Raw genomic sequence first — 25,815 nt, 5'->3', positions numbered from 1 at the left:
ACCCCCCCCCTGCCCTCCCCTCGGGTAGCTGGGGGAGGAGACATGTCGTTCACCCCCCCCCCCCCCACCTCCCCCAGTCGGGTAGCTGGGGCACGGAGAGATCTGTCGTTCACCCCCCCCCCCCCCTCCGGCTCCCCCAGTCGGTAGCTGGGGCACGGAGGAGATCTCGTTCACCCCCCCCTCCCCCTCCCTCCCACAGTCGGGTACCTGGGGCACGGAGGAGATCTGTCGTTCACCCCCCCCCCTCCGGCTCCCCCAGTCGGGTAGCTGGGGCACGGAGGAGATCTGTCGTTCACCCTCCCCCCTCCCCTCCACAGTCGGGTACCTGGGGCACGGAGGAGATCTGTCGTTCACCCCTCCCCCCTCCCCTCCCACAGTCGGGTAGCTGGGGCACGGAGGAGATCTGCGGCTCACCCCCCCCCCTCCCTCCGGCTCCCCCAGTCGGGTAGCTGGGGCACGGAGGAGATCTGCGGCCAGCCAGCCATGCCGTTCACCCCCCCCCCCCCTCCCCCCCCCCCCCCCCTCCCCCAGTCGGGTACCTGGGGCACGGAGGAGATCTGCGGCCAGCCAGCCATGCCGTTCACACCCGGCCAGCCGTTCGAACTCACCATCTTCTGCGTCGACGAAACGTACCGGGTCAGTTGCACCTCATTCTGGACGCTCCTCGTTTGAACAGCTTACTGTGGAAAGCGAGTTTCTGAGTACCTAAGGTTTTTTTGCGATGATATACCCAAGTGATCTGTTTTCCCCGTCAATGGGCCTATCCTCCGGACATTTAAGTATTTGATCGGTAACAGACTGTGTCTTCCAGTCAACTATGACCGGGCTGCCCCCTCTGTCACTACTGTTAGCTGACCGACTATCCCCTCTGTCACACTGACACTGACCGACTGTGCCCCGTGTCACCACTGTTACTGACCGACTGTCGGGTACCATGTCCCCACCGGCACTGACTCGACCTCCCCCCTGTGTTTTGGCAGCTGGCGGTGGACGGGCGCCACTTTGCCACGTTCCGGGCTCGCTCGCCGCCCTCCCGCGCCAGCACGCTCCACTGCACGGGCACCATGGAGCTGCAGGCGGTCGGATACGCCGACGACGTGCGCCTGTACCCGCCGCGGCCGGCGCCGGCGCTCGCCCTGGCCGCGGACGGCGGCGGCTACCTGCAGACTCAGCCGGTGGGTACCTGCAGAATACAGACTCAGACGGTGGGTACCTGCAGAGTACAGACTCAGCCGGTGGGTACCTGCAGAGTACAGAGTCAGCCGGTGGGTACCTGCAGAGTACAGACTCAGCCGGTGGGTACCTGCAGAGTACAGACTCAGACGGTGGGTACCTGCAGCCGGTGGGTACCTACAGAGTACAGACTCAGCCGGTGGGTACCTGCAGAGTACAGACACACCCGGTGGGTACCTGCAGAGTACAGACTCAGCCGGTGGGTACCTGCAGAGTACAGAGTCAGCCGGTGGGTACCTGCAGAGTACAGACTCAGCCGGTGGGTACCTGCAGAGTACAGACTCAGCCGGTGGGTACCTGCAGAGTACAGAGTCAGGCGGTGGGTACCTGCAGAGTACAGACACACCCGGTGGGTACCTGCAGAGTACAGACTCAGACGGTGGGTACCTGCAGCCGGTGGGTACCTACAGAGTACAGACTCAGCCGGTGGGTACCTGTAGACAAACCCGGTGGGTACCTGCAGACTCAGCCGGTGGGTACCTGCAGAGTATGTACAGACACACCCGGTGGCTACCTGCAGACTCAGCCGGTGGGTACCTGCAGAGTACAGACTCAGCTGGTGGGTACCTGCAGAGTACAGACTCAGCCGGTGGGTACCTGCAGACTCAGCCGGTGGGTACCTGCAGACACAGCCCGGTGGGTACCTGCAGAGTACAGACTCAGCTGGTGGGTACCTGCAGAGTACAGAATCAGCCGGTGAGTACCTGCAGACACAGCCGGTGGGTACCTGCAGAGTACAGACTCAGCTGGTGGGTACCTGCAGAGTACAGACTCAGCCGGTGAGTACCTGCAGACACAGCCGGTGGGTACCTGCAGAGTACAGACTCAGCTGGTGGGTACCTGCAGAGTACAGACTCAGCCGGTGGGTACCTGCAGACACAGCCGGTGGGTACCTGCAGAGTACAGACTCAGCTGGTGGGTACCTGCAGAGTACAGACTCAGCCGGTGGGTACCTGCAGACACAGCCGGTGGGTACCTGCAGAGTACAGACTCAGCTGGTGGGTACCTGCAGAGTACAGACTCAGCCGGTGGGTACCTGCAGAGTACAGACTCAGCCGGTGGGTACCTGCAGAGTACAGACTCAGCCGGTGGGTACCTGCAGAGTACAGACTCAGCCGGTGGGTACCTGTAGAGTACAGACACAGCCGGTGGGTACCTGCAGAGTAGTCAGCCGGTGGGTACCTGCAGACTCAGCTGGTGGGTACCTGCAGAGTACAGACACACCCGGTGGGACAACCGGTGAGTGAGACTGGCCAGCAGAGACCCGAGTACCAGTAGAGCACAGTGTGCCGCCCCGCCATGTAGTCTGTCGCCCCTCCCAATACCCCGCGACCCCCCCCCCCCCGCCGCTGTGTGACGGACCCCCAATATCTGCCCCGCGGCAGCGTCGGTCACCAAGCCGCGACATTTCCACAGGAGTTCCCGTGCCGACTGCCGGAGCCGATTCAGGACGGCGGCGAGATTCGGCTCACCGGACGCGTCAAAATGCTCCCCTTCTCGTGAGTCGGTGCCGGGGAGTGCGCGTGTTCAGGATGATCGTGGTGGAACGGTTGGGTTGTTTCTATATCGCTAACTACGGCTGTCACGAGACATCACATAAACCGTGTCTCAGCTGCGCAGTTTTCCATCTATGGTAGGCATCGGATCTCGGTTCCATAGTTGGCAACAAATCTGTGGCTTATTAATTTCATGTTTTTTTATCCAGTTTAACTTATCGGTTCTGCCGTTCTTCAAAATATGCCCTGATGATGACTCGTCCTAGTTTTCAACATAATCGCATTTCGACTCAGATTTTTTATATTAACCCGCGCCCTGATGGGGGGGGGGGGGCATTTTGGCCCCCCTGTGGTTTTTCTTAAATAGCGAGAAAGCGCCGCCAAATTTTGGGTACCTTACCGGGCATCAATTTGACACCTTCACACAAAATCTCAAGTCACAGGTCACCTTAGGTCAGGAGTTATTGAGGTCAAACTGAGGTCGTGTTCGAGTGAAAATGAGCAAAAAACATGTCATCTTGAAACGCTTACCAATTCTACAGTTAATAAGCAATTTTAAAGTTCTTTATGTGGTTGTGTAGAGAAAAGACGGCGCTACAAAACTACTATCTCGGATTCTCGAAATTGTGGGATGTTCACCCCCAAAAATAAAAAAATTGATTTTTTAAGAAAAACTAAAAAAATCCAATTTTTTTCGAATTTCGAAAAAAAACCGGAATATATGTGATAGTCCCTGCGCTCTTCGATATACATACCAAATCTTAGATCGATACCTCTTTTTTTGGCCAAGTTATAGTGAAAAACTGTTCAAAAAACATGACGTCAAATTTTTTAACTCAATTTTTAGCAATTCTAGACCTCGTAGCGCAAAACGGAGACCACCATTGAACTCCCCGTGACAAGCTGCATCGAATCGATACCCATTTTATGCAAAAATATCAACTTTGAAATTTGATCTAATTTGACCTGACCTTGACCTGACCTTGACCTGACCTTGACCAAAACGTGACCTAAGCTGGCCCAAAAGTCTGCCTGACCCACATTATCGCATTTGTCATGTAAAATGGACCATAAAACATGTATCACACGACACTTTCATATTGTGATCCCCCCAGTGACCTGACCTCTGTGACCTGACCTGGTATCAGTGACTTCAAATAGCAAAATATGTGTTTGAAGAACATTTCCCCATCGATGATTTTCAATGAAATGCATTTTACTCGATTTTACAACGCATTTCTTGAAATGCCTGTAAACGGTGAAAATTCGACCTTTGACCTGACCTGTGACGTCATCGGTTTGACCGAGGTCAATGAAATTGGGTCACAAGGTAGTTCCCCGTTGGGGCTATCCAACGCCGTTTACTGCTTGTCGCTATGTTGCGTGGTTCTCGAGATCTTAGGGGGGGGGGGGCAAAATGCCCCCCCCCCATCAGACTGCGTTGCTCGGCAGACTCCATCAGGGCGCGGGTTAACTTGTCGCGAGCCTCCCACATCAGCATTCAGCACGTTTTCCTTCCTTATCAGGAATGTTTCGTTTTACTTGTTTCCCCATTCTCTCTCGTCCAGGTTTTTCGTGGACCTGCGTCACGGCAGTCAGCTGTACCCGGAGCCGGAGGTGATTCTCCACTTCAACCCCCGGTTCCAGGTGAGGGCCGCCACTTTCACGAATACATGTCCTCGGTCCTCAGAGGACAGGATCTGAGGTCCTCAGGGGTCAGTATCTCTGTCCTCCTCAGACCCTCAGAGGACAGTAGTTGTGCCCTAAGCCGGTCCTCAGAGGTCAGCATCTCCGCACTCAGACCTTCAGAGGACAGTTTGTGTCTTCAGGTTCCCAAGGGACAGTCTCCCAACTGTCTTCTCAATCAGTGTTCGGTCGAGTGTTCAGTCCGACACTCCACCGTCTCTCAGGGTCAGTCCAGTCCAGCCTCTCACCGTCCCTCCCCGTATCAGTAGGACAGTATTCAGTAGAGTCCTGCCTCACACTGCCCCCCCCTCCCCCCTCCCCGACCGCAGGTGAACAACAACTTCGACATCATGGTGCTGAACACGAAGGCTGCCGGCTGGGGTCGCGAGCAGCGGCCGGAGGGGTTCCCGTTCCGAGCGGGGCGTCCGTTCCAGCTCAGGTGAGGTTGTTGTTGTTGTTCCCTCCACTTCAGTGAATGTAGCCTGTCGGCTCTGGGCGCCTCTGGCGGCCGCCGCCAGGGCCGCCACCACGGCGGTCTCCCGGACCTCCTCCGGTTCCGGGTGGATGTTCTTGTTCTCGTTCCCATCAGGGCGGGGCAGCGGAGGAGGACATGGTCCGGCTTGTCCGGCTCCTCTCGGCACAGGGGGCACCAGGACTCTCGACATTCGTCTCTGTTGCACCCCTGGCATCCGCCAGGGATCGGAGACGGTGAGCGTCCGATTCTGTGCAGGTAGGACCGGGCACCAGACCAGTGCCCGGCCCTCAGCTGGTGGACATCCACCGCGCTGGACCGCTCCATGCCGGTAACTCGGGGCGGTAGGCGGTCGCCCATCACGGGCCGGAACCACCCGGCTGGCCAGTTCTTGATGGTAGCCTCTCTGGCGGCTCTGGCTACTGCTCGGCAGATGGTCCTGGTGTCGACGGTGATGTCCTCCTGTGGTAGCTCCGCCGCTTCCTTTGCTATGGCGTCTGCCCGCTCATTGCCTTCGATCCCGCAGTGGGAAGGCACCCACTGGGCGTGAATCGGGCGGTGACCCTCCCGGGACAGACGCGAAAACGCCCGCCAGATCCTGACGCCTAGCGGTGACGTCTGCGCGGTTGGCCCCGCCCGGAGGGTAGCCAGGGAGGCCATACTGTCCGTGCAGATCACGATGGGGATGTCACGGTCTCGTGGGTTGTCGAGCAGGTGCTCAAGCCCGGACGCCAGGGCGAGCATCTCTGCTCGGTAGCTGGAGCAGTGTCGACCGGCCGGTGTCTTCAGGTCTTCCTCCTCCCCGTCCGACCAGATGACCACAGCTCAGAACCTCCGTCCTTGACGCCACCCTCCACGGAGCCGTCTGTCCACAACCAGGTTGCTCTCTGTGGCAGAGCGGCAAGATGACGGGTGGCAGCCCGTATCTTCTCTCCCTCTGTCGCACCGGTTCGTAGCGGCCCCACGTCCAGGCAGAATGTGACGTTTCCTCCGCGCTCCCACGGCGGGATGCAAGGAGGCAGCACCGGTTCGATTGGTGCGGTGACCTCCACCTCAGCCAGCATCTGGCGGCCCAGCGTTCGCCACCCCCGCACAGAAGACAGCCGCGAGGGCGCCGAGACCTCAGCTGTCCTGCGCAGGGGGTCGGTCGGCGGTAACGCCAGGGCACGGCCTAGTAGCCGAGCGGCGAGGACCTTCTTCCGTTCCTCCATAGGGGCCAGCCCCGCCTCCACCATCACCGCGTGTGTCGGCGTGGAGCGGGGGCATCCGGTGACGATCCGCGCGGCCGCCCTCATCTCGCGCTCAATGAGCTCGGCGTGAGATGGCGCAGCTGCTGGCAGCCATGCAGCGGCAACGTGCTCCAGAGCCCCCCGGACATATCCGTTGGCGACTGTTCGAAGAGCCTGTTCGTCCAGCCCCCAGCTACGGCCGGCTAGGCGTCTCAGGTGAGCGACGCGGGGGCGGACCCGTCTTCTCAGACGGCGGCAGTGTGCTCCGAACTGGAGTCGGCGGTCGATCTCGATGCCCAGGAGCACCAGTGAGTCGCCCGCCCGCACCCTCTTCCCTGACACCTTGATAGTGCACCCGACGGCGTCCTTGGCGTTCTGCAACAGCACTAGCAGCTGGGTTTTCTCTCCGGCCACCAGCATCTTGTTTCGGTGAGCCCAGGCGGCCAGAACGTCTGCCGCTGTCTGGGCGCGTTGTATCGCCGTCTCCAGAGTGCTTCCGGAGCTGAGCACAGCAGTATCGTCAGCGTATATGTACGGTGAGATACCAGGTGCGCGGAGAGCCTCGGCTAGTCCTGCCGCCCATAACAAAAACAACTGGGGGGACAGGACGCTTCCCTGAGGGAGGCCCGCGCGGAAGATCCGCTCCTTGGAGAGCGCACCCTGCACCTCAACCCGCACTCGACGGTCTCGTAGCCAGCTCCACACCCAGCGAACCAGGCACAGAGGGAGGCCCAGCTCGAGGAGGCGCAGCTTCAGAAGTTTGTGGTCCACCACGTCGTACGCTCGACTGAAGTCGTACGCGGTGAGGAGGTACTTCTGGGCTGTGCTGCCGTCCGGTCGCTCAGCACGCCTGTCATACTTGGGCCGCTGCCATCCATCCTGGACGTTCTGGACGAGCCGGCCAATGCTGTCTTCTGCAGACCGCTTGGCTCTGAAGCCCACCTGTTTATCAGGGACGAGGCCGCGACTCTCCGCCACGAACGCAAGCCGAGCTAGTATCAGTCGCTCGGCGAGCTTGGAGACGCTGCTTGTAAGCGCGATCGGGCGGTAACTCGTCAGCAGACGCTTGTCCTTAGAGGCCTTGGGGATCGGGACCACGGTGGCCGTGCGCCACTCCCGGGGGACTTCCCCGACTCTCCACGAGAGGTTAATCACGCGGAGGAGGGCTCTGCGCGCCACCGGACCGAGATGCTTGATCATCTCGTTGATGATCCCGTCTGGTCCTGGTGATTTCTTCAGTTGGAGAAGTTGGACCTCTCTGATCAGCTCCTCCTCGGAGAATGGCGAGCAGCACCCGGTGTGGTTGCCGTCACAGTCGGCGCAGCGACGCGGTCTGAGATCCGACAGTCGTTGTCGCGCGGCTCGGTCGATCTTCGGCGCCCTCACCTGGCGGGAGACGTGGGCGTACTGGGCGGCGAACGCATTGGCCTTCTCCTCGGCTGTTTCAAGCAACCGGTCTCCGATCCGCATCGCCTCGCCCTCTCGGTGGTCGTCGTCCAAGGCGCCCTCCCACTTCTTCAGGAGCCGGGAGACTCGGCCCACGCTGGTAGGTCGGTTCAGCTCGGTGGTAACGAAGTCCCGGAATTGTTCTCTGGTAACTCGCTTCTCCACTTGGCTGGCCCGGCGCTTAGCTTCGATCCAGCGAGTTCTCGATTGGGGGTCTCCCGGTTTCACGTTGTCTCTGGCTGCCCGGCGTTCCTGAGTCGCCAGCTGAAGGTCCGGGTGGAGAGCCCACGGTTTGGCGTCTCTTCTAGCTCCCCGGAGGATGAACTCCTTCGCGGCGTCCTAGACTGCTGCGGTGAATCGGGTGGCCAGAAGTTGAACCGTGGCCTGTGGGGGGGGGGGGGGGCGGGACGGAGAGGGCTGCCTCACATGCCCTCCCGAACTCGACCCAGTCGGCTTTGTGGTGGGCCCACCGCGTCTTCCTCTTAGCTCAGGTGAGGTCGGGGGACGTGCCGGTCCGGCTCAGGTGAGGTCGGGGACGTCCGTTCCAGCCCGGTCCGGCTCAGGTGAGGTCGGGGGACGTGCCGGTCCGGCTCAGGTGAGGTCGGGGGACGAGCCGGCCCGGCTCCTGGGAGGTGCTCGTCGACGGCGCACCGTTACTGCTCCCTGTCTGTCTCTCTGTCTCTGTCCTCCTCTGTGACCAGTGAGTCCCCTATTCCGCCAGGTTCGTGTGCCGGCCCGGCTCCTGGGAGGTGCTCGTCGACGGCGCTCTCCTCGTCAAGTACCCGCACCGGCTCTCCAAGGCCTCGCTGGACGCCATCGACGTGCGAGGAGACGTCGTCATCGAGTCGGTGTTCTTCCAGCCCAACTCGAAGGATCTCATCCAGTTCTAGGCACGTGGTGGGCGCCGGGAGACCTGGCCGGCCCGTCTACTGGCAGCCTGAGGTCGGCGAGGACAGATACCGGTAGCTTGAACTTTGAAGTCACTATACGTAATTCGCAAAGAGCAGCCGGTGATAGGGTTCAAAGAGCCTCTAATACACTCCATATTGATGTTTCCCTTCTTCTTGCGCTGTTAGAATCCCATGACAATCACCAGCAGTCCTTCAACCGGCAGTATCGCCCTTATTGGAGCGAAAAAGGCAATAACAGGTGCCAGTTGTAATCAGCGCCATTTCTAAGCATTCCTTCGGAACCGAATTATATTTATTATACGAAGTTAGGTAGCTGTAGTACGGTGTAATCACTGTGTTACAAGTTGATTATCGGCTTGAGCGGCGTGACATGTTGCTCGAGAGGCTAGGTGATATACGCTTAATCGGTGGCACTGATAGGGCAGCACAGACGAACAGGCACCCACGGCTGTCGGTGACGCTGCCAGCCTTGGACATGCCTATATGGTGCCAGATCCATTAATCGTGGTGCACTTAATTACTGTGTAATCAACTTAACATTGTTTTACCCCGGGGATTACTACGGCTTTTACCGCTGACTATGTGTTCAAAGAGGCTGAGCGCGCGCTGTGTCCCCACGGTACGTCCGAGCCGCGGCGCCTGCTCCAGTGTCCCGTGCCTTGGTTCGGCGCTGTCCGCCGGTACCCGCAGATAAGCAATAAGGCGCCATGTGCGTGTCGGTGGTTACCGCGGTGTGTAAGTGGCGAGAAAAGCCGCGGAGGTCGTGTATTGTGAACCTCGCTCGTTGTGTGGAAAACAGGTGTGCGTGTGTGCGCGTCTGTGTGTGTGTGTGTGTGGGGGGGGGGGGGGGGTCACGGACAGACTACCCCGAGTTTTGTCTCACAATCAAACGTATGCCTGTATCGTGTGTAGCTGGCATGTGGCGCTGTGGTCGTTCGACATCCGTCCGACTGATGGCCTCTCTGAGACGGCTACCCTCGCCTCGCGGGGCCGACACATAGCCCACGTGCCGGGCGTTAGCGCAGCTCAGATGGCCTTAACACGAATAAAGACAGAGGCGGACGCGTCCTTAGATGTCCTGCGACACCTCACAGTGTTCCGGCATCAGTCTGTAACAGTGGGCACGCATTGACATGGTTGTGCTGTGGCATTGGGTTCTGGGACGGCTGTTTATAAATATATACGGTAACCTACATTTTAACGGCTGCATATTTAACTTGTGGCGGTCATCCCGTCCATCGTATGTACAGTGGCGGCGGCCAGTCGCACCCAGTGCCCGCCGGCAGCGCGGCACCAAGGTCCGGCCGCCGGCGGTGTGTGCAGACTGCGAGCGAAGGACGCCGTCAGAGCACCAGGTGACCGCGTGTGTCTCCGTGCCGGGGCTATGTCGATCGGTGGCAGCCGTACGGCACACACTGACCCGGTCACCGCGCCGAGACTGGCACCACTCCGGGCCACAGACTGGGGACTGGCCAGGACACCGCTCCGGGCCACAGACTGGTAGCTGGCCAGGACACCGCTCCGGGCCACAGACTGGGTATTGGAGAGGACACCGCTCCGGGCCACAGACTGGGGACTGGAGAGGACACCGCTCCGGGTCACAGACTGGCCAGGACACCGGTCTGGACTGGACTGGGGACTGGCGGGGACACCGCTCCGGGCCACAGACTGGTAGCTGGCCAGGACACCGCTCCGGGTCACAGACTGGGGACTGGAGAGGACACCGCTCCGGGCCACAGACTGGAGACTGGCCAGGACAACGCTCCGGGCCACAGACTGGGGACTGGCCAGGACACCTCTCTGGGTCAGACTGGGTATTGGAGAGGACACCGCTCCGGGCCACAGACTGGAGACTGGCCAGGACAACGCTCCGGGCCACAGACTGGGGACTGGAGAGGACACCTCTCTGGGTCAGACTGGGGACTGGCTGACACCACTCCCGGCCACAGACTGGGGACTGGCTGACACCACTCCGGGCCACAGACTGGGGACTGGCTGACACCGCTCCGGGCCACAGACTGGGTATTGGAGAGGACACCGCTCCGGGCCACAGACTAGGTATTGGCGAGGACACCGCTCCGGGACACAGACTGGGTATTGGAGAGGACACCGCTCCGGGTCACAGACTGGGGACTGGCCAGGACACCGCTCCGGGCCACAGACTGGGTATTGGCTGACACCGCTCCGTGTCCCAGACTGGGGACTGGCCGCTCCGGGCCACAGACTGGGGACTGGAGAGGACACCGCTCCGGGCCACAGACTGGGTATTGGAGAGGACACCGCTCCGGGCCACAGACTGGGTATTGGAGAGGACACCGCTCCGGGCCACAGACTGGGTATTGGAGAGGACACCGCTCCGGGCCACAGACTGGAGACTGGATGATACCGCTCCGGGCCACAGACTGGGGACTGGCGAGGACACCGCTCCGGGCCACAGACTGGGGACTGGCGGGGACACCGCTCCGGGCCACAGACTGGGGACTGGCGAGTACACCGCTCCGGGCCACAGACTGGGGACTGGCGAGGACACCGCTCCGGGCCACAGACTGGGTATTGGAGAGGACACCGCTCCGGGCCACAGACTGGGTATTGGAGAGGACACCGCTCCGGGCCACAGACTGGGTATTGGAGAGGACACCGCTCCGGGCCACAGAGACTGGGTATTGGAGAGGACACCGCTCCGGGCCACAGACTGGAGACTGGATGATACCGCTCCGGGCCACAGACTGGGGACTGGCGAGGACACCGCTCCGGGCCACAGACTGGGGACTGGCGGGGACACCGCTCCGGGCCACAGACTGGGGACTGGCGAGGACACCGCTCCGGGCCACAGAGACTGGGTATTGGATAGGACACCGCTCTGGGCCACAGACTGGGGACATACACCGTCCTCGACATGTCGGGGGGTTTCAGATAGTCGAATTATAGTATCCACTGCTCTCCTACCCGCGATCAGGCACCAAGACTGGTTTCATATAGCCATCAAACCCGTAGTTATAACCACTCACGCATTTTATTATAAGTCGCTAGCACTACAAATATGCCGAAGCCTCCAGTATATGTAGCATAGAACAAAGTTGTAACTATAAGCAAAGTTGAATATTAGAAACCATATGAAAAATAAATATCTCCTAAAATAACTTTGAGCCCCGAATGCAGATGAGCTTGCATTGCCACCAAAACTACGGCTAATTATTGTCAACATTGCATTCGACAGTGGGCTAAAACACGTTCAGCACATAATATCAAATTTTGAGTACATACACTATATCTGGCTCAGGACAACTGACCTCTCATTTTCAAAATAGCACGTCAGATATTGTCACACACGGCGCACTGCTGACCTGAGACCCGACGTCCGCCCCTCAATGCTACGCACGCCCCGCACCGCTCGGCACACACACGCACACGGCAAAGGCAGCAGGTGACCGAGCGGCCGGCGCCGGCAGTGACGGCGCGGCTATCGGCCGGTCCCCCGGCCTACTCGCGCGGCTCGTGCGGCGCCGGCAGCTTCTCCATGCTCGGCTCCACGCCCCAGATCTCACGCGCGTACTCGGCGATGGTGCGGTCGCTGGAGAACTTGCCCGACGAGGCGATGTTCATGATGGCCTTGCGTGCCCAGGCGTCCTGGTTCTGTGGACGCGGCGGGCGGGACGGGGTCGGTCAGAGGCGACACGTGGGCCGGACGGCGGACCCGCTCGCCGGGTCCGAGACACGGAGATACGGCGGCCGGCGGTACTACCGACCGCGGCACCCGGTGGTCCGCCCGCGCGGCCCACAGCCGCCGGCGGACCGCGGCCGGCGGGCGCGTCCTTGGAATACATGCTCTGAGGCACGTGTCCTAATACTACCTACCCTTTATCAAACGTGCATTCATTTCAGCAAGGACTCATTATTAGTGAACAATAAACAAAAGGAGATACATGAGATGTCCTCGTCAGAAATAAATAACTCTACGGAATATTTGGCTGGTTATTTTAGGGAAATAGCCACTGCATGACAATAAAGTATCCAACAAAAGTTAGACATTTTTGTCAACCAGTGACACACCAATAGGCTCGATATATTCACTATGTGTAGAACTAAGGCGAAATGATACAACTAAGGAAGTTGATATGATGAAATCGTCTACGTAAACGGTAAAACTAAGCACAGCCGGCGCCTTGAGTCGCGGTCGGCGACCGCCACTCACCATGTAGAGCTTGCTGACTTCGTCCTGGCAGCGGATGTAGGACTCGTAGTCGGCGAACAGCAGGAAGCGGTCGTGGTTCATCAGCATGTCCACAACGTCCTTGAACTGGTTGACGTCGTGCGGCGAGAAGTAGCCGCTGCTGATCATGTCGATGCACTGGCGCAGCTCGGGCAGCTTGTTGTAGTACTCGTGGGCGTTGTAGCCGCGCGCCTTCAGAGCCTCCACCTCGTCCACGTTCATGCCTGCCGGCGGGGCGGGGCGGGGGACAGGGCGAGGTTTACCGGTCACTGGCGGGGCGGGCCGGGGGGACAGGGCGAGGTTTACCGGTCACTGTCGGTACGCCGGCGGGGCGGGCCGGGGGGACAGGGCGAGGTTCATCTGTCACTGGCGGTCCGACGGCGGGGCGGGGGTCAGGGCGAGGTTCATCTGTCACTGGCGGTCTGACGGCGACTCGGCTGGCAGACGAATGGTGTGTGACAGGGAGGGCAATGGGGAGACTGAGAAGGAATGAGAGGGAGAGACAAAGGAGTGACGGGGACAAAAACAGGGGAGCGTGCTGTTGCAATATAAGGAGCACGTCCTAAACGAGCAGAATAAAACGTCACCTTTTGAAAAAAGGTTGTGAGTTGTGATACTAGGACATCCCCGTATGATAGCTCCATTTTTTAGTCATTTTCGAGCCATCCCAGCCCCAGCACCCATCGAAGATATCCAAATACTCCTCGTCACCCAAAGCCATCCCTTCGGCGGTCGGCGGGGCGCCAAACCTACAGATGATGTCCAAACATCCTGTGTCACCCGAGCCCACCCCTCGGCGGTCGGCGGCGCTGTGTCACCCACCGAAGATGAAGATGTTCTCCTCGCCCATTTCCTCCCGCATCTCGATGTTGGCGCCGTCCAGCGTGCCGATGGTGAGCGCGCCGTTCAGCATGAACTTCATGTTGCCCGTGCCGGACGCCTCCGTGCCGGCCGTGGAAATTTGCTCGCTCAGGTCTGCAGCCGGGATGATCCGCTCGGCCAGCGTGACGCGGTAGTTCTCCAGGTAGATCACCTGTAGGACGGATAGCGGGAGAGGGAGTTACACTCACAGAAGTACCGCACGGCGCCGCACGCGCACACGTGGATACAAACGGACGGACAAAAAGTCGCCTCACAGGCCCGCTCTAGTCACACAATAACATGCTTCCAAACGTTATACTCATCGACAGATCTTCACGACCGACCGAAATGTCGTGTCTGACGATCGCAGGCAGGCTTCGTCCAGTCCCGCGGCACCCAGACCCCGCTGGTTACCTTGAGTTTGTTGCCGACGACAGGGTCGTTGTTGACGATGTTTCCTACGGCCAGGATGAGCCGGATGATCTGTTTGGCCATGTGGTAGCCGGGCGCCGCCTTGCCGCCCACCATCACCGTGCGCGGCACGAACGGCGCCGACGGGTCCTTCTTGATACGGTTGTACATGGTGATGACGTGCAGGCAGTTGAGCAGCTGCCGCTTGTACTCGTGGATCCGCTTCACCTGTGGCAGAGGCGGGGGGAGATGTCTGGTCAGACCCTGATACCAAACTGCGCCGGGTAAACGACCAGAGCTCATCGAGCCATCAACGGGAGAGGACTAACGTCTGTCACGAGTAACCCAAGAGCTCCTTTTCATGCCCACGTTCCCGTACCTGAGTACGCATCAGTCAAAACACCATCAGTTCAGCACGCAGCACACGGTATGTGTCTGTGACTTACTGCCCGGTTGATGCGTTGCAGCGGGTAGTGATCTATCAGCATAGACCACTATTCCACGCCAAGCACGCCCTCTACACACGCAGACAGATACACATTACACACAGTGGCACACGGCCCCCGCGGCGCCGCACCTCCCCGTGCCCTCCCGCCGCCCTGTCGCGCTCCCCACCCCCGTCCCTCTGACCCGCCCCCGCGCCTTACGTGGATGTCGAACATGGAGGCGGGGTTGACCTCGATCTCGTACTGCTTGGTGAGCATCTGCGCCACGCGCATCTTGTTCTCCTGTTTGACCTTCTGGACGGTGCGCACAAAGTTGGCGTCGGACACCAGCGGCTTCAGCTTCGCCAGCTCGTCCAGGTGGGTGATCCACTCCTCGCCGATTTTCTGCGCGCACACAGCGGTCACCACTGTCAGGGCAGGCAGGAACGGCGGGGGAACGCAGTCAGAGTCAGAGGTCACCACTGTCAGCACATCCGCAAACAGTGGGTGAAATCAGGCCGGTCATATCCGGGAACTGTGATTCTGAGTTCTGACCACCAGTCACGGACGGAGGGCGCAATAACCAGGGGCGGGACGGGCGTCTGCCGCCCCCCCCCCCCCGCGTTCTGCAGGACGACAGCAGACAGACAGGCGCGCCAGGTTACCGAGCAGCAGCTACAAATCGCTACGGTACAATTATAACAGACGACAGCGTCGGACATACCTCGGCAATGGCGTCCGACAGACCCGGGTTACAGAGCAGCAGATACACACCGCTACCAGTACGGCAATTATAACAGACGGCCGGACTGGACATACCTCGGCGATGGCGTCCGAGAGGCCCGGGTTACACAGCAGCAGATACACACCGCTACCAGTACGGCAATTATAACAGACGGCCGGGCCGGACTGGACATACCTCGGCGATGGCGTCCGAGAGACCCGGGTTACACAGCAGCAGATACACACCGCTACTAGTACGGCAATTATAACAGACGGCCGTACCGGACCCACCTCGGCAATGGCGTCCGAGAGGCCCGGGTAACACAGCAGCAGATACACACCGCTACCAGTACGGCTATTATAACAGACGGCCGGACTGGACATACCTCGGCAATGGCGTCCGAGAGGCCCGGGTTGCACAGCAGCAGCCAGCGGCGCGGCGTGATGCCGTTCGTCTTGTTCTGGAACTTCTCCGGCCACATGTCGAAAAAGTCCTTGAAGCTGAGGACAAACGGCTGCCATTAGAAATTGAGGTGGGTTTCAGGTACGCACTTACAGTCACCCCTAGAGCTACAATTAACAGCATCAGAGACAGGGCAATGGCTATACGTCTGTGCCGATCCCTTTTTACAAACACAGTATCTAACTCACCGACACAGTGACATCCCGCGAGCTCCCTAAAAAGCTAGCATGGTACGTTTTACAAAGGGTTACCCATCCCTACGAAATCCCTCCACAATAACACTGTGAGAGGCGAGCTCCAGCCTTCCAGGCTTGAGAGCCTGCCTCCGCCTATGGCGGCCGCCGTCACGTGACCTGCACCTCGGAGGTCGCGGGGCGCCGCCCGCTGGCGGCCAGTCTTTGCTCGGTGAGTGACGCGCGCGGATCTCACAACACCTTTAACCAGGTCAGTTTCATTCCGTGTCGCCCTCTGACGCCAATTCCTCCTACCTTCCCACCCGTTGCTCACATGCCACTAATCTCCCCTCCCGGCCCGCAGCGCTCACATGTCTCGTTTGATGATCTCCGAGTGGAGCGCGGCCACTCCGTTGACGGCGTGCGAGCCGACGATGGCCAGGTGGGCCATGTTGACGCGCTTCTCGCCATCCTCCTCGACGAGCGACATGCGCCGCAGCCGCTCCAGGTCGCCCGGGAACCGGTGGTTCACCTGCGGAGCGGCGCCGCCGGCGGGACAGGCGCGGTCAGAGGGGCACCGTGACCGTGGGATGGGGGGTATCCATCCAGCAATAAATCTAGCTACGAATGGGACTGAGTAGTCAAATTGCAGACAATAGGTAACAAAACATAAGTAACCGAATAATCGCGTAGATTCCATGAGCGCTTAAGTTTCACACATATCCTACCACTTTGAACAAATTGTTCAATAAAGACACGGAATCTTTTTGACGTGCGAGTCACGAAAAACATCAACACCGTAATAGAAGATGCATTAAAAAGAAATAAAAAAGCTTCTTTGCTGATTTAGAGTCCCATCAAAATAATTACTTTACCTTTTGGATACTTATCTATTTTGCTTGTCATAGCGCCAGTCATTTACAATTATCCCCGATTGAACATAGTAATATCGGCGCACATACCGCCCCGCGTGTCCCCTAGCCGCCGTTCCGCCTCACCTTGTCGAGGAACTTCCAGTTGATGTCGTAGATGATCTCCAGGTGTCTGGGCAGCATGTTGCCCAGCATGCTGACCGGCCAGCGCTCCAGCGCCTCCGGTAGCACCGTGTGGTTGGTGTAGGCGCACGTGCGCGTCACTATGTCCCACGCCTGCCCACAGACAGTCGGTCAGACTGCAGCGCCGCGGGGAGACTCCGGACACGGAGCCCGGGAGGTGCTTCACGGATTTAACACACTCAGATGGCACCACCATAATTGGCCAGTAAGAGGGCACTGGCGCTAAAGTTGCCATGTGAGATGGGAGGGTCGGGTTCCCTTTCGGACTAGTTGGGCTCATCCGAGTGGACCGCAGTGCTCTCCCACTCAGTGCGCTCCCAGCGTTCTACTCAACTGTCAATGTCTTCAGACAATAGACACATACTACCTAAAACCTAGCGATATGCGAGAGTTACTGCTACATTCTAGTTTCTCAATGCCTTGTCGAAACCCACAAATGACTGCAGTTCTTGAGAAGCCCTAAAAGCCGTTTATTCCCAACTGACCGTGTCCCAGGCCAGTTAACCCGCGCGGGGCTGGGGTGCAAGTTTCTACAGTATCGGCCTTGCACCGTAGTTGCCGAAGAATGGACTGAGACTGATTGCCCAAAACGTGTTCTTAGGCTACCAAGACAATATTCGCTGCATACAATATCATTCAGAGGTCAAGGTCAAGGTCAGGTCAGGTCAGGTCAGGTCACCAAAAACAAAATATAGAAAAGGGCATGTGCGACACATGCTTTATGGGTCATTTTATTCATACAATTCAATGGGCACACTCAATAGGTGATATGGACCACATCTGGATGAATTTTAGGTCGAGGTCAGGTCAAGGTCAGGTCAAGTGAGGTCAAATTTTGAAGTTGGTTGTTAAGGCCTAAAAAGGTGTCTATCTGATGCAGTTTTTCACGGCGAATCGAATGGTGCTATTTTTGTTTCCGTAAGAGGTCTAGAACTTCCAAAAAATTCATTTTTCAAAATTTTTGTGTGTCGTGACGTCATGAAATTTTTAATAACTCCCACATTTTTGAACCGATTCTTCTAAAAATTGGTATGTAGGTGCACATAGACCACATCTCTGACATATATTCAGGTTTTTTTCGATACACTCAAAATTTTTGATTTTATAATTTTTTTCCCAAAAAAGTCAGTTTTTTAAAAAAAAGTTTGGCCAAAATCAAAAATTTTCAAAAAACCGAGATAGCCATTTGATAGACAAAGTAGAATTACGTATAACCTTTTTTGTTACGTCTTGATTCCTTTAAAAATGAAGATGTTAGCGGCGTTTGAACTTTTGCCGTTTTTGAGGCGAAAATGGCGAACATGACGTCACTAAAACGTCAATTTCTCAAAAATTTTCCAACGGATTTCGCTCAAATTTTCAGGGAACGTGTCAACTTGATGTAAGAAAAGGTACTGAAAGTTTGGCGGCGCCACGCGCCGCCGTTTTTGAGTTATCGCAAAAATTCGCGAGGGTGGGTAAAATTTACCCCCCAGCCCCGCGCGGGTTAACAGACTCCCAAATCCCAGCCGTCACTGACCGTGTCCCAGGACAGTGAACAGACTCCCAAATCCCAGCCGTCACTGACCGTGTCCCAGGGCAGTTAACAGACTCCCAAAGCCCAGCCGTCACTGACCGTGTCCCAGGGCAGTTAACAGACTCCCAAAGCCCAGCCGTCACTGACCGTGTCCCAGGGCAGTTAACAGACTCCCAAAGCCCAGCCGTCACTGACCGTGTCCCAGGACAGTGAACAGACTCCCAAATCCCAGCCGTCACTGACCGTGTCCCAGGGCAGTGAACAGACTCCCAAAGCCCAGCCGTCACTGACCGTGTCCCAGGACAGTGAACAGACTCCCAAAGCCCAGCCGTCACTGACCGTGTCCCAGGACAGTGAACAGACTCCCAAATCCCAGCCGTCACTGACCGTGTCCCAGGACAGTGAACAGACTCCCAAATCCCAGCCGTCACTGACCGTGTCCCAGGGCAGTTAACAGACTCCCAAATCCCAGCCGTCACTGACCGTGTCCCAGGGCAGTTAACAGACACCCAAATCCCAGCCGTCACTGACCGTGTCCCAGGGCAGTGAACAGACTCCCAAATCCCAGCCGTCACTGACCGTGTCCCAGGACAGTGAACAGACTCCCAAATCCCAGCCGTCACTGACCGTGTCCCAGGACAGTTAACAGACTCCCAAAGCCCAGCCGTCACTGACCGTGTCCCAGGGCAGTTAACAGACTCCCAAAGCCCAGCCGTCACTGACCGTGTCCCAGGACAGTGAACAGACTCCCAAAGCCCAGCCGTCACTGACCGTGTCCCAGGACAGTGAACAGACTCCCAAATCCCAGCCGTCACTGACCGTGTCCCAGGGCAGTTTCTCGATGTCCAGGAAGACGCGCATCAGCTCGGCGATGGCCAGCGACGGGTGCGTGTCGTTCAGCTGGATGGCCACCTTGTTCGGGAACTCCTCGAACGTGGTCCGCTTCGGACCGTTGCGCGCAGACTTGAACCGGCGCATGATGTCCTGCGCGGGGCAGACAGCGGCCAGCGTCAGCGGGGAAGGGGCAGACAGACGACAGACAAACGTATAACTACCGGCACTGCCACAATAAGATCCACACTTAAACGGGACATAGGTCAACCAACCAGTTACTTTGCTCTTGACCAGGTGACAGATTCGCCTAGTATTTGGACATTCGCCCCATTCACTTCACACCATCCAGGCCATGCACATCCAGTTCACCATCCCTCGACACCGCATCCCATCCCCCTAGGACCGGCCTGGCCCGCTAGACGACTGCTGACCTGGACCGAGGCGGACACCATGAAGTACTGCTGCTTCAGACGCAGCTCCTTGCCCTCGAAGAAGTTGTCGTTGGGGTAGAGCACGCGTGAGATGTTCTCGGCCAGGTTACGGTCCAACACCGCCTGGATGTAGTCGCCGTTGTTGACTGCAGAACAGACAGACAGGGTTGGAAGATTAGGCCAGGGAAACACGAGTGACGGCCTGTCATCAAATAGCTAACGAACTCAACCACAACCATGATTCAGTTACCGTGACGGAAACACTTTACTCGTAAAGCCAGCGATAGTGGGGCCAATAACACAACCTCGGCACACCACACAACTATCAAAGCCTCAAGATAACCCGTCCATTCGCGCCGAGTGCGCGTCCGGCAGCGCTCTGGTGTGTCGCCGGGTCAGACTCACAGAACTGGAGGTTGAAGCTGGACGGCGACATGGCCGACCAGAGGCGCAGCGTGTTCACCACGTTATTGGCGTAGCCCGGGATGGGCGTGTCGTACGGCATGGCAAACACCACCTGGCCAGGGGCGCAGAACGGGCGGTCAGGGGGCACGGACGGCGCGAGCAGGACTGGCACACACTGGGTGGTCAGGGGTGCACAGTTCGGGCGGGTAGGGGACAGATACTGAGCGGGCAGGACTGGGGCAGACGGGGCGGTTAGGAGGCACAGACTGGGAGAACGTCGAACACAAAGTGGGCGGTCAGGGAGCATCGAGGGCAAAGGCGAAGATGGGATCACGGACGTATCGACAATAATCACCAGCTATCTCAGCGTCAAGACAGTAAACGGCACGCCAGTTAGCAGCAAACGCAACGGCTAACGACGCATCGTCATCGTTTTATGAGAATGCTCGCGTAGACGTCATCAGTATGAACAACACTCAGCAACACAAGACGGGAGAGCTCTGAAAATGGTACCACCAAATCAATGACTGCCGAACGAAGGAAAGGACCCTCTCACAACCATATCAAGCCCCTTCTGAGGATAATCCCGATGCATAGACGCAGCACCCCTAAATCACATTACGGTTCACGCCAACAGAGCGTAACCCCGATCGACACACCGCTCGGGACCAACGTGGCCCGTCCCGTTATTGTTGGCTCGAGTTTAGAGGCGCGTCGACAGTGGGGCCAGTGAACATACGCCCAGAACCTCGCCATTTACTCGCGGGTGGACCCAGTTGCCGCCGTCCACCCGGCCGTACACTGTACAGGACCCCGCTGGACAGTCTGTCCCCCCCCCCTCACCTGCGGGTGGACCCAGTTGCCGCCGTCCACCCGGCCGTACATGCAGACGGGCAGCACGTACTCGGGCCGCGCCGTCTCCCACGGGTTTCCGAAGCGCAGCCAGTCGTCCGGCTCCTCCGTCTGCGGGCGGAGCGAGGGTATAGGGAGGTCACTCCAGGGGTACAGTCGTCGGCACAGCGGTGTCCACTGTCTAGTACACAAACGGTCACTATGAGGGACGTATTTACACCGTACACCTTAGCCAATGTCCTCTCAGGGGTGCTGAAATGCCATAACCATCCCCCCGGCAGCAATAACTCAACCGCCCAGACACTGTCAGTCCCGCAGTGCTGACACGGCTTCTGTTCCCTTATCAATGTTGACCTGGCTACCGCGTCCCCCGAGAGAATACCGACTCCCTGACCCATCCAGTCCGTGTAACAGTTCGTCTACACCTCACAAAGTTCGTCTGCAGCGCCAGCGCACACCAAGTCACCATTCTCTAGCATGTATTAGTGTCAGCCGAGCCCACCTCCAGTTCATCTCACAGTCTATCCCCAGTCCATCCCCCAGTCCGTCTCCCAGTCCATCCTTAGTCCGTCTCCCAACCCATCCACACTCTATCCCCAGTCCATCCTTAGTCCATCTCCCAGTCGATCCCCAGTGTCAGCCGCGCTCACCTGGCCGCCGTTCTTGATGCGCTGCGCGAAGATGCCGTACTCGTAGCGGATGCCGTAGCCGTAGGCGGCCAGTCCGATGGTGGCCATCGAGTCGAGGAAGCAGGCGGCCAGCCGGCCCAGTCCGCCGTTACCCAGGCCGGCGTCCTCCTCAATGTCCTGCAGCTCCTCAATGTCCAGACCCACCTGACGACGGGACGGGACGGGGCGAGGTCAGCAGGGAGGGACAGCGGGGCGGCAGTGTCCAGAGTCCAGACCCACCTGGCGACGGGACGGGGGGCGGGGGTCAGCAGAGAGGGTCACAGCAGCAGGTGTGAGTGACCGGTCACACTAGCAGGTGGAACGGGGGACTATTCAGGGAAGAAAGGGGGAATGCGTGGCCAGGGGCGACACGCATTATCATATACCATCATAAACAGCATGACGCATCTTGAATGAATGTTGCTCCTTTGCTCATGCATGAATACACATTTCTACTTGCTTCATTGTTAACGGTGTTAAATCGATCGTTACCCTCTGCATTCTGCAATGTCGTTCCATATAGGTGACTCGGCCGATCTGTGAATGGGATTTCTTAGACGTTCTTGAAAAAGAACTTGTTTGGTGTCGTATAATGTAAAATACATTCCAATACGTACAGTCTTCAAAGTACCAGCAGCAGTGCGGGGGATCCATCAAGCCCGACCATGGAAGGACTGCTAAATTTGAGTCACCGAAGCAATAGACATCCTCGTCCATTCCCAGGTCAATGGGTTCGGTGACTTTCAAATTATTGCAGGCCCTTCCTCGGTCAGGCTTGATGGATCCACCGGTACTTTGCGCGGCACTTCAAGATTGACTGTACTCCTGACTGTGGAAGATTGTGTTGTTTTTCTCTAAACCACATAGATAGCACGGACTTCTCCTGCCAGCCAGGGTGAAAGGGCCCCAGCCTTACTATCGCAAAGAACTGCCCGAGGTCCATTGGCTCAACACTAACAAAACGGACCCGACTGGACTGTCCAAACACCGCATGGCGACTCAGCGCACGCTTCTTACCGAATACCGACTCAGCCCGGTAAACAAACCCATCCCATCTGGTAACGCACCCCGCGGTGGCGCACTGCCGTCAGTGGTCGCGACAGGCAGCAGCCCGGGACGGGGGCGGGCTGATCAGCCGCGGCGACCCAGAGACGACCGCGGCGTGGCAGCCGACAGAAAAAATGCGAGATAGGTAGAGTAGGTCTACAAAATAAGTCCCGCCGTATGCGGGTCACCAGTGGTGGGCAGTTAGCGCCTGAGCGCTACTCGGGCGCCACCTGCCCGCATACGGAGAGGGCTTACTTTGTAGGCCTACTGTACACCTAACACTTTGCATATTGTGTTTTTTTGTGAAAGTGGAAAAGCCTTAAGGAACAAATTTAGGGGGAAATGAAAAAAAAAACACCGCAAGTGAGCAGTAACGCCCGAGGCCATGCTAACAATTCAAAAAGTACGAAAACCATGGCACTGGTATTTGTCAACAAACCTGAAAGTAAGGATTTCGTAATCAAGTTTCGTAGGCAAAATGCGTTACGAAAAAAAAAGATATAGAGGGGCGGGAATAATTCTCTCAGTTGGGGGAAAACCATGTTTTGAACATCTACCAAAGAACCTCAGCGATCGATATGCACAAGAATGGAAAAAATGATACGTTTGCCTTGGGTAATCATCACCCAAAGCAATGGCAGCTCAATTATCCTGACCGTCCAAATAGGTGAAAGTGTGGGACGATCAGTGCGTCCCTGACCGCGCCTGTGGTTTCGTGCGTGTGTGCGTACGCCACACACGTTGCCCAATCCCTATGTAGGTATATGGCGGCTCCGGCTGGCTTCATGAAGCCTCCCTCACACCGTGGCATTGAGGACACGGGACGACCCCCGGCCGCGGGATAGGGCTGCCGGGACCAGAGGCCACAGACGGCTTGCTGGAGCGACCGGCAACATAAAGCACCTGCAGCAGTATGACGTGACGACAGGCTACGCAAGGCGGCAGCACTCTTTGGAACGATGCGTCGACCAGCTACCAAAAGCGACTCTAACTGCACAAACAATAAACGGTGCGTGCGTCCACCAGCTCCCTTGGCGGCTGAACTACTGGAGCTGTGGTTTGTCTGCGAACAACAAGTCGTCAGTGACGGCTGCGGTGGGCAGCAGCTCCATGACACCTGAAGCCACTCGAACGAACGGTCCGTCCAATAGCTGCAACGAGCGGTCCGTCCAAAAGCTGCAACGGCTTATGATTGGTGAGACTGTAGAAAGCAGCAGAACGGACAGAGCTGCTGAGCCGCTGCACCGTGTTTTAACGCTGGCCAAAAACTGGCCAGGACGTGAAATATCGACTATTTTTAAACGTATTCATTTGGCCACTATCGTGTTCAGAAATGATCAGAGCATCTTTAACGACGGAAACTTTTATTCTCTTTACTTTTGAAAACGTTGAAAATGTACAACAAAGTCAGACAACTTTCAAAAGCTAAACTTCGGAAAACAAACGCAGAAACAGTCACCTTGCTTCACGTCAACATCTTGGAGCTTTGGATTGACAAAACTATATAATTTGGGTACCAAACGATAGCGCGAACTTTTGGCTTTGTAATGAGTCATAATTTATGCAATTATAATGCACATAGGTGTTACATTTATTGATTTCCGTCAGCCCTTACATTGACACACTTTTTTGAAAAAATGTCAATGTTCTTATAGAGCTACAAAAAATTGTACGCTAGTGTACGGTCTCAGACTACCACCACACTGTGGGTCAAGGAGTTGTCTACATGTCCTCAAAATTTCAGCTGCGCCTGAGTGCGCCGGTGCTGGGGGTGAACACTTTTTTGAATGAGTCATGGCTGCTCCTGCTGAGCCATGGGACGGGCCCTAGCGTGCGTTAAGGGAAAATGCTAGTACTCCTGGTTCATTCTCTCGTCTGTTGTGACGAGTTGGTGGCCCATGGAAGGTCGCCGACCTGTGTGCGACCTGCCGTACCCTGGGGCGTAATCAGCTGACGGCACGACCCCCACGACACGTGCCAGTTGCATTTTCATGTGTCGCGAGAAGAAAACAAAGGGTCTCCGGAACCAGAGACCGGACAATGTCGGTGAATGACAGTTGTTCATTCAAAAACTGTAGCATTCCTATGAAATATACATTTCTTAAATATCAACATCATTATCGGTGTAATTAATTATGTATAGTACCTGGTCTATAACAGGAAATTTCCACCCCATGGCTATTGCAGCAAATTCATAGTTTTAAACATATTTTAATACCTGATGGAGCGCAATTAAATATTCATTGTGCCCACTGCCCAGTTTGCGATGGGACTGTGAACTGAAAGGTGACTGTATGAGACATGCCACAGCACGCATCGCTGATCACGATGATCGGCTTTTGATCGTCCATCACCTGTTTGCGTTCGGCAGGGTTATCATCGGCCTCTTCAGTCAGTATTAATACGTTCAATGTAGGTGGTATGGTATCATTAGTGCTGTCCACCTTTATGAAAAAGTATCCGTTTGTTGCAGTAAGCGTCAGTTAGTATGGCAATGAAGTGCTTTTACGTGCACGTTGCATGGTACATAACGCACCATACAGTAGGAATTGGTAAGAAGTTTTGGGATACATTCTACCATTTCACGACATGCATTGGAGGATCCAGTGAAGGGCATAGTGGGTATTTGCCCTCCCCATAGCTGAATCGTGTGGGAAAAACTATCCTTTTGCCGCTCCCAAAGCTTTGGTGATGATAAATGCCTATAATACGGCGTCGATGCCTATCTGGACGAAAAGCAGGTCTTTCCGTCACAACCATTCTAAGCGATGGAGCTGACCGCTCGCTGCTTATTATTTAGGTCGGTATGCTGATAACAGATGGAACTCCCTGAGCTGCACGCATGCATATTGCAGACGTAGTGAAGCGTTGTAAAGTCACCGGCGCGGGGGTGGGTCGGGGTCACCGAATGGGTCGGAAACTTTTGCCCTCTCCAAACGGATTAGCATTAGCTGGATCCGCTCGTGAGTCATGTGACGTAAAAGATACAAGACTCTGGACTTACTTAAGTGGAGACCGGGTTAACATCAAGTTGATATAAAAATATACGTTTAAAAATGTTTTTGAAATAAATATAAAGATTGTAGGTCCTATATGAATAAGTCCTATACCTATAAGAGCATTCAAGGTCACATGGGATCATCAACGCTTATTAACAAGGTCATGTCCTCAAACTTGACTTGCCTCGTCGATGAGCCTTGCTCAGACTTGCGATTACTCTAAATTTACAAATACCTAAATGTGCGTGCATTCATAGCTAGAACATGAC

The 25,815-nt window shown here is 56.8% G+C and overlaps 2 protein-coding genes across 2 annotated transcripts in view; one reads left to right on the top strand and one right to left on the bottom strand.

Moving 5' to 3' along the window:
• Positions 1–536: 536 nt before the first annotated feature.
• LOC122363307 (galectin-7-like) lies at positions 537–9,674 on the top strand. The gene is made up of 6 exons (XM_043332428.1): positions 537–636; positions 981–1,175; positions 2,650–2,732; positions 4,298–4,376; positions 4,745–4,854; positions 8,284–9,674. The coding sequence occupies exons 1-6, from the start codon at positions 574–576 to the stop codon at positions 8,450–8,452; spliced, it is 699 nt and encodes a 232-aa protein (XP_043188363.1). The 5' UTR covers positions 537–573; the 3' UTR covers positions 8,453–9,674.
• A 1,793-nt stretch (positions 9,675–11,467) lies between these two features.
• Positions 11,468–25,815, bottom strand: part of LOC122363306 (glycogen phosphorylase-like) — a 33,625-nt gene continuing 19,277 nt past the window's right edge. Inside the window, exons 3-15 of the mRNA XM_043332426.1 lie at positions 21,483–21,665; positions 20,824–20,943; positions 19,981–20,092; positions 19,576–19,721; positions 19,130–19,294; positions 16,738–16,887; positions 16,111–16,271; positions 15,490–15,604; positions 14,603–14,785; positions 13,959–14,183; positions 13,506–13,716; positions 12,666–12,907; positions 11,468–12,106 (exon numbers count right to left, since the gene is read on the bottom strand). Of these exons, the coding sequence (XP_043188361.1) occupies positions 11,954–12,106; positions 12,666–12,907; positions 13,506–13,716; positions 13,959–14,183; positions 14,603–14,785; positions 15,490–15,604; positions 16,111–16,271; positions 16,738–16,887; positions 19,130–19,294; positions 19,576–19,721; positions 19,981–20,092; positions 20,824–20,943; positions 21,483–21,665 (2,166 nt within the window). The 3' untranslated portion in view covers positions 11,468–11,953. The remainder of the gene's footprint in view (positions 12,107–12,665; positions 12,908–13,505; positions 13,717–13,958; positions 14,184–14,602; positions 14,786–15,489; positions 15,605–16,110; positions 16,272–16,737; positions 16,888–19,129; positions 19,295–19,575; positions 19,722–19,980; positions 20,093–20,823; positions 20,944–21,482; positions 21,666–25,815) is intronic.

Source organism: Amphibalanus amphitrite, unplaced genomic scaffold (assembly GCF_019059575.1).
Source record: "Amphibalanus amphitrite isolate SeventyFive unplaced genomic scaffold, NRLGWU_Aamphi_draft 000614F_arrow, whole genome shotgun sequence".
In the NCBI taxonomy this organism is placed as follows: Eukaryota; Metazoa; Arthropoda; class Thecostraca; order Balanomorpha; family Balanidae; genus Amphibalanus; species Amphibalanus amphitrite.
Note: the sequence above shows the minus strand (reverse complement) of the source record. Positions and strands in the feature narration are given on the sequence as shown.